Source organism: Fringilla coelebs (genome assembly GCF_963513975.1).
Source record: "Fringilla coelebs genome assembly, chromosome: 4".
NCBI classification, from domain to species: domain Eukaryota; kingdom Metazoa; phylum Chordata; class Aves; order Passeriformes; family Fringillidae; genus Fringilla; species Fringilla coelebs.
The window spans coordinates 24279643-24297680 of NC_140032.1; the positions used below are offsets into that span (position 1 = coordinate 24279643).

Here is an 18038-nt window from a genome sequence, read left to right on the forward strand (position 1 = left end):
CCTTTGGTCAGCTGGGAGGCAGCTGCCCTGGCTGTGTCCCCTCCTTTACCTTTTGAACTCCCAGCCTCCTCCCTAACAGGGAGGTATGAGATGCTGACAAGTCCTTGATTTAGTGCTAAGTGTTGCTCAGAAACAATTGAAACATTAGTGTGTTATCAACAATATTCTCAACCTAAATCCAAAACACAGCATTGTATCTGCTGCTAGGAAGAAAACTAAGTCTATCCCAGCCAATGCCAGAATAGTTTGTCTGCTAGCTCATATTTCTGAAGCATGTGGCATAGTTCAAAGATGGAATCACTATGAAAAAGAAAGCGTCTTCAGAATTATCTGTTGCAAAGCCATGACAGACCTTCAGTGACAGAATAGGCACTGGGAACCTCACCCATCAGTCTGCCCTCCTGTGGAAGAGCACAGAAGGAAATTTAAATGACCTGCTTGAACTTTCTGGTACCACTGAGATGGCCAAACCTGTCTAGAACTAAACCAAGATTTCTCCCTGATGTGAAACACTGGGATCAAAACACACTTGGCACAAATAGATTCCAGACACAAGTAACTATAATGATCACTAAATCCAGTAATACCTAAGGGTACATTAGGCACTACAAAAACCAATAGTCTGCTGAAGACAATCTGATGACCATTACAGAATTTCAAAATACATTCTCTCTTCATGCAAAAGTCATCTCATCTTACCCCAGTTCAGCTTCACCTAGATTTTGTACAAGAACATCAAGAAGAACTAGTTATTACCTACTAGTTTTGGTAGGCAGCATCACGGCACCCCAACTCTCTACCCTTTCTCAATGACCTGATATAGTTCCCTGAACTCCACCAACACGCAGAGGAAAAGGATTAATGCTTCAATCTTCAGAGAACCCTAGTAAGACTTGAGAAGAACAATTCCGCTTTCCCAGAACCTCTCAAAAGAAATATAATTACTTGAATGATTCAATTTCATATTATTTAATAGATGCATATATTAACTGTGAAGCTATATATAGCTAAAATAACCACAGTTAGTTACTGTATTTAATAAAGCTTAATGTAGGCCACACTACTCAAAGATTCCCCTTGTGTTTTGCAGCTGCAGAATACATGACACCAATTTCCTGTACTTGTTTAAGAGGGTCAGATCTTCTGTGCCTTGAGAGAGACTTTATTGATACCCATACCACTTCAGAATGGTATGCAGCACCTATTTCGTGCAACAGGGTAACAGACACAAAAACCTATTAAAACATGGTTATAAGCATGCTTGGTTATCTTTCATCAGCCATGAAGAATTTGCAGAGGTTTGGAAGAATGGCACAAAATCAGTAGTTTCTTTTTCTCAAATTCTTTTCTCTGTGCAGGTAATATGTTGGCTTACAGACCCTAGAACACCTACAATTTTTATACTGCAATAATTTACAGACTGTAGTGTCAATTCTTCTGTGCAACTGTTGACCACTTCTTGGGAATGCTTTGTGTGCACATCATTCTGACAGTTCTGATTCAGTTTGTTTCACCTGAGCACAACATCTGATTTTTTCTAATAACATTATCACTATCTCTTCATGTGAGAGAGAGCTTAGTTCTTTCTGAGATGGTGTTCAAGACAGTCCAGCCTGGTAAAGTAATTCATGATCCATGGAAAATGTCTCTGAAGCAGGAATTAGTTGCTGCAGTGACAGGAGAGAAAAGTGAGATTTTAAGCCCAAAGATACAATACAAAAATTCTAGAATAAGGCAAGTAATAATGTCTGTCAGACCCCCACAAGTCTTAGGCTAAGGAATGGTCCACACCACGACAGAAGTCATGGAAGCTGTTGTTTGTGATTACAGTATTAGCAGTGTTCCAAGAACACAGAGGGACCCAGCCAGTAACAACTCTGCACTGGGTAAGTCTTTGGCGGAGTTCTCTGAAAGCAGCTTTATCATCACTTGGCATAGTGCTTATCTAAGAGACTTGGGCTGTTGCCAGAACTAGGGTTTGACAGTTCCTTTATGTCCCTGTCAAATACACGGCAGAGTGCTGGACTTCTCTGTTTTAGAAAACAGTAGCATTTATGAAGAGCTGTTTAGAAATGGCAACTATGTAGTCTAAAGGTAGGGAGCAACTGGACTTGGAATCACTCATCTCAAAAAGAAAAAAAAGAGACTAAGTGATGTTAGTTTCACTGTGAATTATATGTAAACAAAGACTAACTATAGATCAAATTAATCAGTGTCACATTAATATAAGACTAAGGAAACAGATTTCAAAATTTTTTGAGTAGTACTATATATACAGTAAAGTACAGTATGAATCATATAGAATCAACTTGATGGGTGTAATGAAAAAAATTATGATGTCATTTTGCAAAAGGTAAGTTTCTTAAAAGATGCTTTATACTTACTGTCAGTCCTAAAGAAAGTGGTTTTGAGAAGCTTCTTAAACCCGGTATTTAACTGCTTCACAGTCAATCAACCTTGAAAAATAAACCAGACTTTTTTTTCCCTTTTATTGCAATTGTAAATATTAGATAGCCAGTTACCTTTGGGAACACCACATTTATTCCGTTAATAACCATTAAGAGTTCTGGCATTAGATAATTTTAAAGAGAGCATCAATTTTCCCAATTTATTTATGCAATACTCAGCCTGCAGTGAAAACCAATTGTCTGGAACAGGGTAAGTGAAAAGGAATTGAAATTAAGCACTGAAAAATTGGACGTTTAACTAGTCTCATTATATGCATCTACTAATCACTACGAGTATACAGGACTGCTGCTCTGGTTGTAAACACATTTCAGAAGTGTTCCTGAAAGGATACACTTTCTCCCTTTCTTCTTAGAAAGATGCATCCTTCTATTTCTTTGCCACTAACATTTTCTAGGCAGAGGCAGAGCCAGACCTCCTACAAACCTACTTTTGGTGGAGGAAGGCATAAAAATGGTAAAACTGAAAAAGAACATCAATCCAACAGCCCACTTCGAATCTATGATTCTTTGTGCTTTTCTTTGCGCTTTTCTTTGCACAAAAGTTAAATAAAATACTCTTTGTTTGGAAGAAGGAAGAAAGATACAGGGAGGAGGGTTCTGCCTCCCTACACCAAACAAAGCACAACAAAGCTAAAAAAAGAAAAAATCAATGAATATATGGTATAAGCAAGGAAACTTACAGACAAGGGGATAAATCCAGCATAACTGCCTCAATACTTTTATGCCATTACCGGGACATTGTTATTGTTACCTACAGCAACCAAAAATCACAGGCAGCCCCAACATCCTGCTGCTTTGTGGTCCACGATTTCAAATGTTACTTTTGCATAAGAGCTTATAGCAATGTAATTCCACTGCAATGATTCTTTTCACAAAGCAGCTGCTGACACGTTATCTGAGGTTACACAAATCCACTTAGGCACGAGACTTCAGCGCTGTCCGAAGCTTCCTGGCACAAGCCGTGTATCAGAAACGCTTATTTCTGATGATCAGCGCACACGTACGTGTTACACACAAAAGAGGGATTCCGGCTTATACCCGGGCCGAGGACCCCAGGCCATGAGCCCCCGCTGCCGCTTGGGGCCGGCGGGCCGAGCTGCCACACACCACGGGGAAAACGAAAGCACAGCTGCCATCGCTGAGGGGCAAAATGCTGCGCGGGGCTCACCGGATATAGACAACCATAAATACGAGGCCTCCCGGAGAACACCGGCACCGCTCACGCCCCAGGCTGTGGTCTCCGCCGCCGCAGCCCCACCGGGGGCGCACGGCACGACAGGAGTCGGGGGTGAGGAGCGCGGCGGCGGCGCGACACCGGCTCCCACCGCCCCCTCCCGGCCAGGCGGCGCAGACCCCGCCGCGGCCCCGCGCCGGAACGCCGGCCGAGCTCCCCCGTCGCTCCCTGCCGGCGCGGAGAGGCGGGCGGCTCTTACCCTCTGCGCGGGAGCGGATCTCGGACACCGTTTTCTGCACCGCCGGCATCGCCTGGGTGGCGCGGCCGCCTCCCTCCAACGGCGCGCCCTGCACCTGCCGCCCGCCGGAGCGCGCCCTGCGCCGCTGCGAGGCCCGGGGCGAGGGCGGCGGGTCCCGACGGCGCGGCTCCTCCGGGAGCCCGAGGCGGCGGCTCCGGCAACCCGAGGCAGCGCCTGTCTCCGGCTGCGCCCGTCCCCGCTGGCGCCGCCGCTGCTCACTGACAGCCGCGGCGCCCGCGCTCCGCACTCGCCGGCCCCCTCCGGAACCTACCAACTCCGCCCTCCCCCCGCGCCTCCCTGTCCCGAGGCGTCCCGCCGCTATCTCCCTGTCTCGGCCTTGTCGGGTCACCGCGCCTAACCGGGCACCGGCACTACGGCGGTGTGTGTCCCGCCTCTGGAGCGAGCGAAGGGCTTCCGATGCGCCCCCCACCCCGTGACGCGGGGGGAATGGAACGCGCCGAGCCCTGGGCCGCTGCCCGGCACTGGGGGCGGGCGGGGGAAGCCCCGGGCAAGGTCGCCCGGTGTCTCCGGCAGCCCCGGCGGGCGGGACCCGTGACGGGGCGGGGAGTGCCGGGGGCCAGGCGGGGTGAGCGGGGCCCCGCAGGCGTGTGCAGCCCGGTGGCCTTGCCGGAGGGCAGGGGCGGGGGGCAGCAGGCCCGGCTGCGCGCCGGCAGAGCCACTCAGCCGTGGTTATGAGCAGAGCGGACTCCCCGACTCCCTCCCTCGCTCGGTTTCGTACGCTGCTGAGCGAGGTGTATATGGAGCGAGGGGCGCGGTGGGGGCCGGGAGGCGTTCATCCGGAGAGGGAATTGAAACGGTGTTCCATAGCCCTCATTCAGGCGAGGAGAGTGTTTGTGCCACGCTCTGTTTGACAGGCAGCCTTCAAACTCTCGCCCGACTTTTTATTTTTAATCTCAGTCAGGATGCCGCAGCGTGACAGCCGTGAGTCAGTGTGAATCCAAGCGCTGCTCCCGTGTGGGCTGTTGGGAAGGAGGTCCCAGCCGCAGATGCCTCGGGCGGAAGCAGCAGCAGCACTTTCACTTCGGCACTGCGAGCGTGACACCGGGGTGGCGGCAACAGGCTGAGCAGTGCGCCTGCCGCATGCTGCCCCCGTGCCTCCGCAAGAAACAGCCACGGCAAAAACAGGATACAGAGGAAAATAGGAAAGGTGATTTGGAGACAGGTCTGCTTGGCATAATTATGTCTTGCATCTGTTTCAGTCAGGCATAAAGCATACTGGCTGCCTAGAGGATGATGGAATGGAATAAAGCTACTGTTGTCTCATGAATCTTGAGAGGATTTGAGCCTGACGTGTCCCCTAAAGGCCACCATTGTGTCCTCAAGAAAGTACACAACACAGATTACAGATGTAGGATTGCTGCTGTTTTCACTACAGAGGATATACACCCGCTATAAGAAAATAAGATATATATATAGTGCTTCTTGACAGCAGCAGAGTGAATATTTGATAAAATTAAATCTCTGTAAATGGATCAAGCAAAACATGTAGATGTTGTTGGTGCTTAGGGTTTAGTGATGGACTTGACAGTATTATGTTAATGGCTGGACTCAGTGGTTTTAGAGGTCTTTCTCAGCATTAATGATTTTATGATTTTACAAAGCAGTGCTTCATTCATGGAGAAAAGTGAACCAAGAATTTGTTTTTCTTAAATGCTGAGCTCAGATATCAAGGAAGAGGAATACTTTGCTTCAGAGAAGACTGCATTAGGAAATAAATACTGTGGGTTTCTTTCAAGTCAGAGGTCAGAAAACCTGCTCAAGAGTGTCCTTCAAAAGACAGTGCTCTTCTGCATCATCCTATGCAGCAATCTGTGTGGGTTGTTTGTGTTTTTGTGGGTTTTGACTTTGTTTCTTTCTTTTCTGAACCAGAAACAAGGATTGTAGAAAGATGCCTCTTCATGCATTTTTCTGGTAAAACAAAATGACTGGAAACAGCATGCATTGCTCATCCAGTTTTAAGAAATACTCAGTGTGGGTCAGTCTGCCGTGGGCAGTCTTGGCTGGTGCAAATTACTTTCAACAAGAAACAGCTTCTAGTTTTCTGTGACATTCCATTGAAGCCTAACAGAAGCAGTCATTTAAGGGACTAATCTATCTATCTATCTATCTATCTATCTATCTATCTATCTATCTATCTATCTATCGATATAGATATAGATATAGATATAGATATAGATATAGATATAGATATAGATATAAACCTCCCAGCATCAATAGGGCCCTTTTGTGAAAGAGAATCTTGAGGGGGGTGGGGAGTGGTGGTTTGCAATTTCTAGCAGCTTCAGTATTGTTAAAAGGCTACAACAAAATTGTGAAATTCACTATAAATCAATATACATGCCAGTCAACGTGCATTTCCCCTCAAATTACTGCAGTGCTGGTGACAAATAGGATTGTCACTTAAATCCACATTTGGATGCTGTTTTATGTCTAAACTGGTTTTTTTGGCTGTAATATCCCTGGCAAGTGGTGCTTATTACTGATACCTTTGGGCAGCTGGAAGTGTACCCTCTTGAGAACAGAAGATACTATGAAAATGCTGCCAAGTGTTATTTAAAAATGTGAATAGTAATTTTACAAATAAGGCCACTATCCACCTCACAAAACAGCACAGCAAAAAAATTACTAGCCTTAATCTTGCTATACTTTTGTGTACTCTGAGTTACTGTGAAAACTTACAAGTCTTTAAAAAAAAACAAAAACAAAACCAAAAACAAAACCTTTTTTTAAGTTATAGCATGACTAATATTGAAAGAACGAGTAAGGTTTTTTTAAGTCTTGCCATCAGTTAAGAAATTCTCAATTTTTTCAGTTTTTATTCTACAAAGTCTCAATGGTAAGATAAACATGTTTAACCATTTAGTTACACAACAGACAGTTAAACCAGATGTCATCCAAATGGATGAAACTCAGCTGCTATATTTCCTAACAGTCCCCATCCACTTGCAACATTACTCCAGGAGAAACACAGTAGTGTCTATTTCTTCTACATTTCCCCTACATGGTCTGCCAGCAAAACCAGCTGGCCCTTCTATTTATTTCTTTCCTTTGGAAGACCGCTGTATGAGCTCCGTCCTTTCACCTCTTCTATGTAAATGGAACCTGTGTTACTCAAGGCATTTCCATCTTCACATGCCACCCTTCCTGTTTTGATACAAACAGGTCAGAAAAGGTTTCTGCAGCTTTTTAAGTTGAGAGTATGCTTAGTTAATGCACTTGAAAATGTGCTCTATATTTTAAGGAATCCAGTATTTAGCTTTGGATCATCACTTGTTTGGAATGTACATGACAGGATTGCAAAACAGAAGCAAGTCAGTCTGCTTTCCAACACAGCTATAAATTAAACAATATGCCTATATTCTGCTTTAAAGATTAGATGACAATCTTAATTGAGTTTTCTCTTCAATTTCAATGTGTATTTTGAAATATCTGGAAGCTCTGGTGGAAGAGATAGAAATTTATTAGCATTAATTTTTTAGCACACCCTACCTTTTGGAACAAAAGATGACAGAAATCTCATTTTTTAAATATATGCAGAAAAATTGCATATTCATTGAGAAGAATAAGTGATTTCAGACATAAAATGTCTTGCAATGACAGCTGAAATGTTGAGCTAGTAAAAGAAAATTGTGATAGGATACACATTTATACATATGTCAAAAATATCACCTTCACTATTCCATAGTTTGATGATTTGACTGAGCTATGATGATCCAGTCTTACATCACCATTTCATCTGTAATGGCTTTTGGGGGTATAGACTACTCAAGCCAACTCAAATCTGTTCCTGCAAATGGTGTAAACACTTACTTTATTAGAAAGTATAGAAGTTTCCATTCTTTCTGATATACTAACTGTGCACTGTAGTAGCATACCAGAGTAAGAAATACTCTATATAAAATGACTGCATATATAAAGCAGGATAAATTAGTTCTGCAGACTTGAAGTTTTCACAAACTTGACATACATAAAATTTTAGTCTAGATTTTCCCAGTAATGCTATTAATTCATATGAATTTTTAGGGTGCAATTTCCCTTTGTGATATTTGATAAATGGCCAGGTTTCATACAGTAGTGGAAGGGAAAATTAATACTGTAACTTTTGCTGCTTTTCCAGAGCTTTTTGGAAAGGATTTCTGGTATATGTCTTTTTCTGCTTCATAGGATAATGCAGCAACTGGTGGCTGTGCAGTTAATCTCAAACTCTCATAATTCTGAACCATTACTTTTGTAATTGAATCTACAGGATACTCCCATAGCATGTGTCTAAGGAAATTTTATAAATAATACATCTAAAATGCAAAAGGGTATTAGATCAGATGAGTCTGTAATTTACTAGAAGGCTACGTGTGGTGTTGCTGAAGACAACTAGTTCTGTGCTCAATGGAGCAATAGCTTATTTTTTCTTTGCTTTCTTTGACCCTCTGAAAGGTTAATACTTACAGATTTTGTGTACTGATTTTTAAATACATTGTGCATATGTTTAAGCATAAGCTTCTGCTAACTATTCTATAAGTAGATCAGATTAAGTGCTTTAAAATTCTTCCTGAAACCATTAAAATGGTAATTAGTTTTACTTACAAAATTACATGTTTACTCATTATTTTCTAAACTTTGGAATTTCTCAGGTTTTATCTTCTCAGGTAAATATATCTCCAAGTTTTTAAAAAATATTTGACTTTGCGGATATTTCAAATATTTCTAGTGAAATTCTTGACAGTTATTTTGGTGGTTTAACAGAAAACAGCAAATCTTCTGTTTGCCCACATGTTACATCTGTGAAATTTTTATTATAGAATGTGCTTTTTTCATACAAGCCTGTGTAAATTTATGTTGATCGTATCCATTATGATTATGAAATGCAAAACTTCTCCTTTTCTGAGGCAAAACATGTTAATAAAAGAAATCTCAAGCCCCTGAAGTGGATATTTAGACATACAGAACATGCCACAAATCACATTAAATAATTCAATCTCTAGGCTGATTTATAGAAACCTGTGAAGGCATTCCTCTTAGTTTCTCCCTCAGCTGCTGTAGCCGTACCTGACTGCATAAACAAATCATAGGACAGCCAGAAAACCCCAGACAAACAGAAACAAAGCAGATCCAGAGTGTAACAGATGGTACATCTGTCTATCCTGTTCTTTGTAGATCAAACTCCATACCTGAGCCTAAAAATCCTTTACTCAAATTTTCTTTATACTCCTATAAATTCACATTCATGGCACTGAAGAAAAAAAATACTTACTCATATATAATTCCATAGGATAAAATCAAACTCATGTTTGCTTGCAATGGAAGTCTGCAAGAACATCTTCTCTGGTGTGCATCCTGTAACACTGTGTGGCAGCATCATTTGCTGCAAGCACATCAGACTTGCAAGTTCCTGAAAAGGTATGATCTCACATGCTAAAAGGAATTGTGGTAGTTGGAAGCAGTCAACCTAGATGTCCACAATGGTGCAATACATTTATGGTCAGTTCTTAGTCTGTTTTGTAGCTTGGCCTTGAAAAGACAGTACTGTTAAATGTGGCATAGGAGCATTCCTTTTGGTCAATAAAGTTAGTGTATCAGTACTTCTTTAAATCTACCTCATTATCCTTTCCTTTCATAACTTCATTTTTTCACGTGGAGGGAAGTAACTCTTTATCTTTTCCCAAAGTAGATCTTGCTAGAACTCAATTTGCAAGAATGAGGGATGGATATAGACAGAGAGAGAGGCTATGTGGGAAGAGATCTTTGGGGACCTCTGCTGTCCTTTGTCTATTGCGACATGTACTTTAAGAGTTGTCATACATGACTTCCACATTTTCAACTTTGGAAGCTTTTATTTTTCTTTTGAACAGATTTTTTTTCTTTTTTTTTTTTCTTTTTTTGTTTTGCAAAGGGATGTAGTAATAGGACAAGAGAAAATTGCCTTAATCAAGAGGGGAGGTTTAGATTAGATATGAGGAAAAATTCTTTTCTGTAAGGGTAGGTTGCCCAGGGAGGTTGTGGACTCCTAATCCCTGGACAAGACCAGACTGGATTAGGCTCTGAGCAACCTGGTTTAGGGAAGGTTCCCTGTCCATGGCAGGGGGTTTGGAACAACAATATCCTTAAGGTCCCTTGCTATTCTCTTTTGATATTAACATGAATAATGTCAGTCCTATTATAATGAGGCCTGGCCTCAATATTGCTAAGAATAGTACTTAGCCCTTCAGAGGAAGTCACAGAATCAAAGAATCAGATAATAAGTTGAGTTGGAAGGATCATCTGAGTCCCATTTCTGACCTTCCCCCCGCCCCCTCCCCCACACACACAAGAGTGGGCCTGAGAGGATTGTCCAAATTCTTCTTGAACTCTGTCAGGCTGGGTGCTGTGACCACTTTTCTGGGTAGCTCATTTCAGTGCCCAATCAAAAAACCTTTTTCTAATGTCCAACCTAAATCTCCCCTAACACAATTCCAGGCCATTCCCTTGGGTCCTGTTCCTGGACGCCACAAGGAAGAGATCAATGTCTGCCCTTCCCTTCAAAAGGAAGTTGTAACTACAATGAGGTTCCTCATCAGTCCCCTCTTCTCCAGGCTGAACAGACCAAGTGACCTGAGCTTCTCTTCATGTGGCTTCTGCTCAAGACCCTTCACCATCATTCTTGCCCTCCTTTGGATACTCCCTAGTATTTTAATATCGTTCTTACATTGACCAAAACTGCGCACAGGACTTGAGGACAGAGCAAAGCGGGACAATCCCCTCCCTTGCCTGGCTGGTGATGCTGTGCCTGATGCCCCCCCAGAACAGGGTTGTCCCTCAGGGCACTGCTGACTCATGTTCAACTTTCTGCTTACCAGGATCCCAAGGTCCCTTTCTGTGGCACAGCTTTCCAGCATCTCATTCCCCAGTCTGTACATCCAGGGTTGTCCCGTGCCATTTGCAGAGTCTGGCTCTTTCCATGTGGAATTTCATTTGGCTGGTGATAGCCCAGTCAATACTTCAGAACTTAATACAGTGGGTGATTGCTCAGCTTCTCAAGGTCTCTCTGCAGGCGTTCAAGACCTTGCAAGGCTGGGCTGAAATGATCATCATCTTGTGTTTCTATGGTCTTAAGTCATAAATACAGGTCCACAGTAGAGGCAGTTTCTTACAGGACTGCCAGTACCTACCTGCTGGACCTCACAGGACCTTGTCATGATATAACCAGTTAACTGGGTAAACAGGAAGAGCAGTCATACAAGAGAAGACAGTTAAAGGGGAACATGAAAGCAGAGGTCTGCATGTGACTCTCTTGATAGTCAGTCACAGCTGAAGAAAATAAGAGGAAATTCATCATGCCTGAAAAAAAACCCAAACCAAAAAGGCAAAGATTTGAACCCTTGCCAGACTACTTGGCCTTCACAGTGGGTTCAAGGCTATTGTAGCATTCTGCAGGCATTCCTTGATGTTTGTGAAGCTGTGGCAAACACACAAGTACTTATTGCTCAGCAGACAGAAACTGAAACAGTCATGCTGGTAGTTTGGATATAGTGTTGTGGCGAGCAGATTTATCCACAAGGAAGATGGCACAGGAGCAAGCACTGTTGGCACATAAAGAAAATGGCTCAGGGAGAGCGTGGCCAGCCAGATGGCCTCTTTGTGGCTGATCACATGCTTATGCAAATATTAGATTAAAACCACAGAAGAGAAACAAAATGCAGATGTTTATACTAGATTGGTTTCTTCTGTGAGGGCAAATCTTATAAGAAAATGCTAAAAGGGTAATGACTGGTGGCACACACAGGTCTTAATTACACAGCATGACCATTTAATTCTGCTGCTCAGTGATTACTTTCACTTTAAGAAATCAGTGCAAATTAAAGTTATATAATTTTACATTGATAAAAATAGTAGAATTCGCTGCTATTTTCCTCCATTTTATGCTGGCTTTAACACTTCCAATTTTAAAGATGTTAATACACTGCGTATGAAATAACTGGGTGGTGAGGAAGGCTGCTGAAGTTTAAACTGAAAACAGCTGGGATACTTTTCCAAAAAACACTGTTAAAATACTTGTATCTAATTAAATACATGTTTTTGAGAGAACAGGGAGGGGGAATAAAGAGTACACGTACCACAATAAAAGCTTTCAGTTTTACAGGTAGTTGGTTACCGACAGCACTGATAAGAGATTTAAGTATCTATCCTACTATCTGGGTAGAGATAGTTAAGAGCTCTGATAGTAGGCATATTCAAATATGAATAAAGAGAAGGAAATCATAAACCAAAAACTCATTATCAGTCTGAAATCCACTCACAAAAAACCTGTTAAACAAAGCATTGCAGTGCATGAGTCAGCTTTGTGTTCTGAGGAGACTGAGCAGGTGTCACTCTCTGTAGTAGTAGGGCAGTACAGTGGGCACTGCCTGTAGTGCCCTCCTGCAGTGTAGCAGATTTGAGGTTGGAAACTGCTCTCTGTGCCTTCTTGTCGCTTCCTGATTTCACTGCATCCAAATATGAGCAGCCAGCCTTTGGGAGAGAGAAAATGGTGTGGTGAGGGATTCCTGTTTTAAATGTTTACAGATTGTTTAGTTGAGGAACTGCAATAACTTTGCAGATGTGCAGCTGATCTGCCCAATTGTCAGAGGAATGCTTTATGACATTGCTCAAAAAGAGCTGAGAATAAAGTCAGCTTGAAATTGGGCAAGTCATGACTCCAAACATCTGAGCTTGCAGATTCTCAGTGCAAGCAGTACTTGACAGCCAAATCTCTGAAGGTTACACCATTTGCTGGGATTTGAAGGACAGAGCAGGATTCCCCTCTGTACTAGCTTTTCCCAGTGTCTTTCCCAGATCAGGAGGGAATGTACTAGATTAACACTGAATGACTAAAAAAATTAAACTTCCTGTGTTTTCCAGTGTCACTTTTGGAGAAAATTGCATGCAAGGAGGATGAGGTGTGATTGCAGCACTGAGGACTGGAGTCAGGAAATAGTTGTAGATAGGGAAGGGAGAAGTAATGAAATATTGTACAAGGCAAAGGAAGAGAGAGGAGTTAAAATAATGAACAAAGTGTCTTAAGCTATCCAAGTACACCACTTTTAGGACATCAAGAAACTCATGCTTTCTACACACTCATGGGCAAATGTCTGGTATTTGGCACTGGGGCTGGTACTTGTCCTAGTCCATGGTTGAGAGCTTCAGCTCTTGGGCTGTGGATAATAACCAAATGTCCAACTCTTATGACAGGTCAGATTTAAAACTCAGGAGTGTCAGAATACTCATGATATTTATGGCACACTTCATCAAGCCTTTCCAGGAGAATGTTAGTCTGCCTGTAAAAGAATACCTTTGACATTAAAGTTGTCAGATGGTTTAGACTAAAATCTAATAATTTTAATGAAAACTGAAAATAACCTGCAGGATGATTTTTTTTATCTTTGGCTCTAGAATGCCTTTAAAAACCTAAAGGTGACAGAATCAGTTTGTCCTGAGTTGATAGTCACAGTATCCTGGCTGCCTGTTGAACCTTACAAACTTTAATGCACACATGAAGCCCTGCTCAGTTTAGACTTTGGTCACAAACCACTTTTCCCAACTTCCCAAAGTTTTGTTTACCTATGGCTTTATGAAAACTTTCTTTTGATATATTCCACGTCCTTCAGTAAAAAGAAGATAACCTCAGAATTAAATCTTGGACATGCTAAACTTGACAGTCCTTTTTGCTATGAAGCTTAGATGTGCAAGGATACTGCCCAGATCTTTTTTTTTTCAGTAATTTAAAACCCATTGTGTTGTTTTGTAGTCGGTAGAACAAATGAAAAACCTGCTTCTGCCTAAAAAGCATAGTACCAAATAATACTAGGCTATATATCAGTATTATTCCTCAATGATGTGACCTATTGCACTACCCATTTCCTTTCTCCCCATTTCCTTTCTCTCTTCTCTAGAGTAAGGTAATGTGGCACAATTAAAAAAAAGATGAAGAGCAGAAGGGCATTCTCATGTAATCTTTATAAGAATGGCACTCCTAAATGAGGAATATAATTATGACTGTTTCTATGATGCTGATGACATGGTATTTTACTTTCCAACAAAGTCTGTCTTCAGCATTCATTTAGCTTTGGAATATCACAATGAAGAGAGATATAAAACTACCTCAATAGAAGGGCAGCTGCAATACGTTTAAAAAAAAGAAGATTCTGTCGTAACTTGTTTCAGGAACTTCAGAACAGCCAATGTAAGGAACTAAACCATCCAACTTTCAGTGGGACAGTACCTTATTGTTCACACACACTATATCTAGCCTATACTTAGCTGTCCAGAGGTAATATTTACCATTATAGAACAAGATTATTTTGATCTGTGTTGATGTATTTGTAAGTATTTACAATGTCTGCTCCCTTTTATGTAGGTGATAAATACAGACTAATCTGGGGAATAAGGTCATTGCTCACATACTCAAAATATTGCAACACTGGACCCTTATGAAATATTCTAACCATGTGTATTTATGAAATAGTTTTGTAAAAGAGTGTACTCAACCAACGTTTGCATGACCTTTAAACAAAATGATGTCCTTGTGCTGGTTTCATTGCAAAATGAAAACAATGCAGCATGATGGGAGTCTCTGAAAAGCTTTGAAGGAGGTTCTGATACAGAGCAAGTGAATGTGTAACATGACAGATGCCCCTTCCTCTGTATTAGGCAGTGAGAATTCATGTTTTATCTTTGAGATGTTTGACATGTCAAAAAATATCCATCTGTTTTGGGTAATCAGCAGTGTAAAAAAATATTTAGCTCATTCTTCTACCCCTTTTTATTTGTGTATCTTCACACCACAGCAATTTTCCACCATTCCATTTCTTATTTTCAGAAATATAACTTGCTACTGTTAAATCTCTATATGCATGTCCTCTATTTCTTTATTTATATTTTCACAAACCAGATTAATTCCAGATATACCCAAATAAAGGCAATGGAATGAAATCAAATTAAATGAGCATTGACTAGCAAGTGCAATATTAGAAATGTACACAAGAAGCCAGGTGTATATCTTCCATTAGTCCAATGCAGTGCCTGTTACCTGACTGGATGACTTGACAGAAAAACATGATCACAGCTGTTATTTACTGAGCCCTTAGGACAAATGGCTGTACTTTATGTACCTCTCCCCAGCTGTAGCAGGTTATCTGCTCTAAATCTGAATTTAGCTGAGAGTGACAATTTTAACATAAGAGACCTTAGAAGTAAATACAGGATTAATATTTCTGTGCAAATGGCATCACTCAAGGGTGCTCAAGCTTAGCAGAGTTCTTGGGATTGAAGCTTAAAATGTCAAGCATTATCTGGGTCTGTGCTTATGGTAACTCTTCCCCAGAACTCCGAATTTTATAATGGTCTTTGGAATGTATAAAATGCTTTCCAATCTTCTGCAGACATTCAGATAAATTCCTGACCAAATTTCTGGTATCAAATGAGATCTATTTCCTTCTGTAGTACAACTGTGTACTTTTTCAGCAGGACCTCTAAAATCTTTTATAGGCATTAATGGTCTTTAGTGAGGCTGCAGAGGTGTATTACTGAGAGCAAGGAAATAGGACTTTTAAAAATCATCAGCAAAGAGGTATTTATTTTACTTTTTTTTTTTGTGGATTTTTTTTTCTTACTATGAGGAAGGAAGCATTTTATTTGGTTATTTTTTGTTGTTGAGTTTGTGGGTTTTTTTCCCTTGTTTATTTTACTGTCTAGTTGGGAATTTTGGGTTTCGGTTTTTCTTTTGCTGAGTTAGGAAATGTTTTGTTTTGTTTTTTTACTGTTCAGGAAGTGAATCTTTTTTGACAGGTCACAGCTACAAACTTCTGCTAGTACATGTTCCTCATCTTCTGCAATGTTTTTCCATATAAGATCTGAAAAGGTCACAAAACTTGTAAAGTGCATGTTGTGGGCATTATGCCTGCAGCATATGCTCTACATAAAAATTTCTTTGATTTCCATCATCTACATTGGAGGGCTTCTGTGTTGTAGAAATCACTAAGAGGGTAGCCATAGAACCTCAGTGCAACATCTCACTCAGAGTCAGGGCATAATGGCATTACAAGGTCTGCAACAGCTGCTGCAGAGATATATCCGTGACTCATCTGAAATCCTACTATGAATAAAGCACTAATCCAGCATCATAACCTCTTCTGCTAGCCAAAGAAAAATGCTAAATATAAATAAATCTGTTATAGAATGCAAATGTAGGGGAAGCTTGGTAAGATTGCAAAGAAGTCAAAAAGCTCTATTCCAGAAAAGGGAAACTGATGGGGAAATTAAAAGAAAATTCTTTCCAAGTCTTCTATTTCCATTTCTCTTCTAGATCTTTAGAGTTACTAGCATTTGTTTAGACACCAGGAAACTAATCTAATGTTTATCTGAGAGAAAAGGATTGTAAAAGGCAGACTACCAGGTGAAATCACTATTACATCAGATGTTTGGAAATTAAAACAGATGATTATTCAGGTTTTGAAACATAGAACAGTATTTACCATGGTGGGAGTTTAACTAGTTCATCTAGCTGCTAAACCTGCACCAGCAATACCTGTTGTACATTTTATCTCTCTTACCAAGCTGAATTTGATACAAGGATATAAAGATAAGCTTCCTCTAAGAAAAAAAACCCAAACAACTGCTTTATACATTCTTTTAATTCTCAGACAGTAGCCTGATGAAAAGTAGCTGTTCCTACTCAGAGAAATACATACTGTAAACTTAGATCCAGAGACATCACTTTGATTGTCACCTTTCCATGCAATTCTAGGGAATAACTGAATGGAAGGATAATCATTAACAGGACTGAATGCAGTTTGTGCAATGTCTCAATTTTAATAAGCTTATTTGTAGCTTTAAAACCTGCTGAGATGGTGATCTATTTATATCTCAGCAGTACTGCACACAGCTGCAGTGTACTTAGGACCCAGAGAACTGAGTGGTCTTGAACCCAAATGGAACTCCATGCAGAGCGGATTTAAGGGGAAAGTATAGTTTGCCAAAGCAAAATACAAGAAAAACAAGGGGAAAATAATGTGGTTTTGCTAAACCAAATGCTTTTCTGGGACATAAATGGGAGAAAAGTAAAGGTGCTCCATTGTGGAAGAGAAGCATGTGTCCAGGATCCCTGTTTTATTGTTTCCTTCAGTGAGCTAGAAGGCAAATATAAATACAGCTCCAGATAGCACCACTTGTTTCCTGCAGTGATTTCCACAATTGTCTCTTTACCAGTAAACTGTAGCCGATAATAGCTTTTGGAAACAATTATTAAATACTTAGTTTAGAAAAAAGTGAATAGTATTGCTTACTTTTCATTCTTCTCTTGTAAAGGATCAAATATAGAAAATTAAATAGGACAACTTTTAAAAATAAAGGCCATAAAATTATGTGTTATTTTACAGTCATGCTAAACATTTCCCGTATATTTATGGAGAATTATTTTAATTGTAGAGATAAGTTGACTGTAATAGTTTGCAATGTCATGTGATTACTCAACATGCAGGGATAAAACACAAACTGCAATGAGTGCATAAATCAAAGCAGTGACTCAGCATTCAGCACATGACCTTTGCCTTAGTTTCCTAAAGGAAATGTGGCAATGAAAAGAATTTATTCCTTTCTCTCATAGGGAAGGAAAAACAAGGAACAGAAACCTGTTCAGGTTTCTGCAGGTGTTCTACCCAGTTCTCAGTTCTTGTGTGAGTGGCCAGCAGTTTCACTCCCAGAACTTTCACTCTTATTGCCTTCCTCTTTCCCATGGGAACTGCCTGTTACCACCTGGAAAGAAAACTGGAGTCTCTACTAACAATGGCCACAGAGGGTGTCAAATATTATTTGGGTAGTATGATCACAGGCCATGGAAGGCAAAGATAGAAGCAGGACCCATCTGAAGGGGAAGCAGAAGTGTGCAAGAGCATTGCATGCCACAAGTGTGTTGGCCAGTGCAAAGCTCCTCTGCTCCAAGAAAGGTTTGCTTGCACAAGGCTGAGAGAGGCTGCGAGGGCTGGATCCCTGTAGTAATGCCTGAAGAGTGGAGATAAAGCCAAGGAGACACATGCACTAATTGGATTCTTGTTGATTGCACAGGAACATT

General features: G+C 41.0%; 1 protein-coding gene across 1 annotated transcript in view; it reads right to left on the reverse strand.

Moving 5' to 3' along the window:
* Positions 1–5043, reverse strand: part of ATP8A1 (ATPase phospholipid transporting 8A1) — a gene marked incomplete at its 5' end in the record, with an annotated part of 99320 nt that extends 94277 nt beyond the window's left edge. The window contains 2 exons of the mRNA XM_084203998.1: positions 3902–4680; positions 4982–5043. Of these exons, the coding sequence (XP_084060124.1) occupies positions 3902–4680; positions 4982–5043 (841 nt within the window). The remainder of the gene's footprint in view (positions 1–3901; positions 4681–4981) is intronic.
* Positions 5044–18038: the final 12995 nt, after the last annotated feature.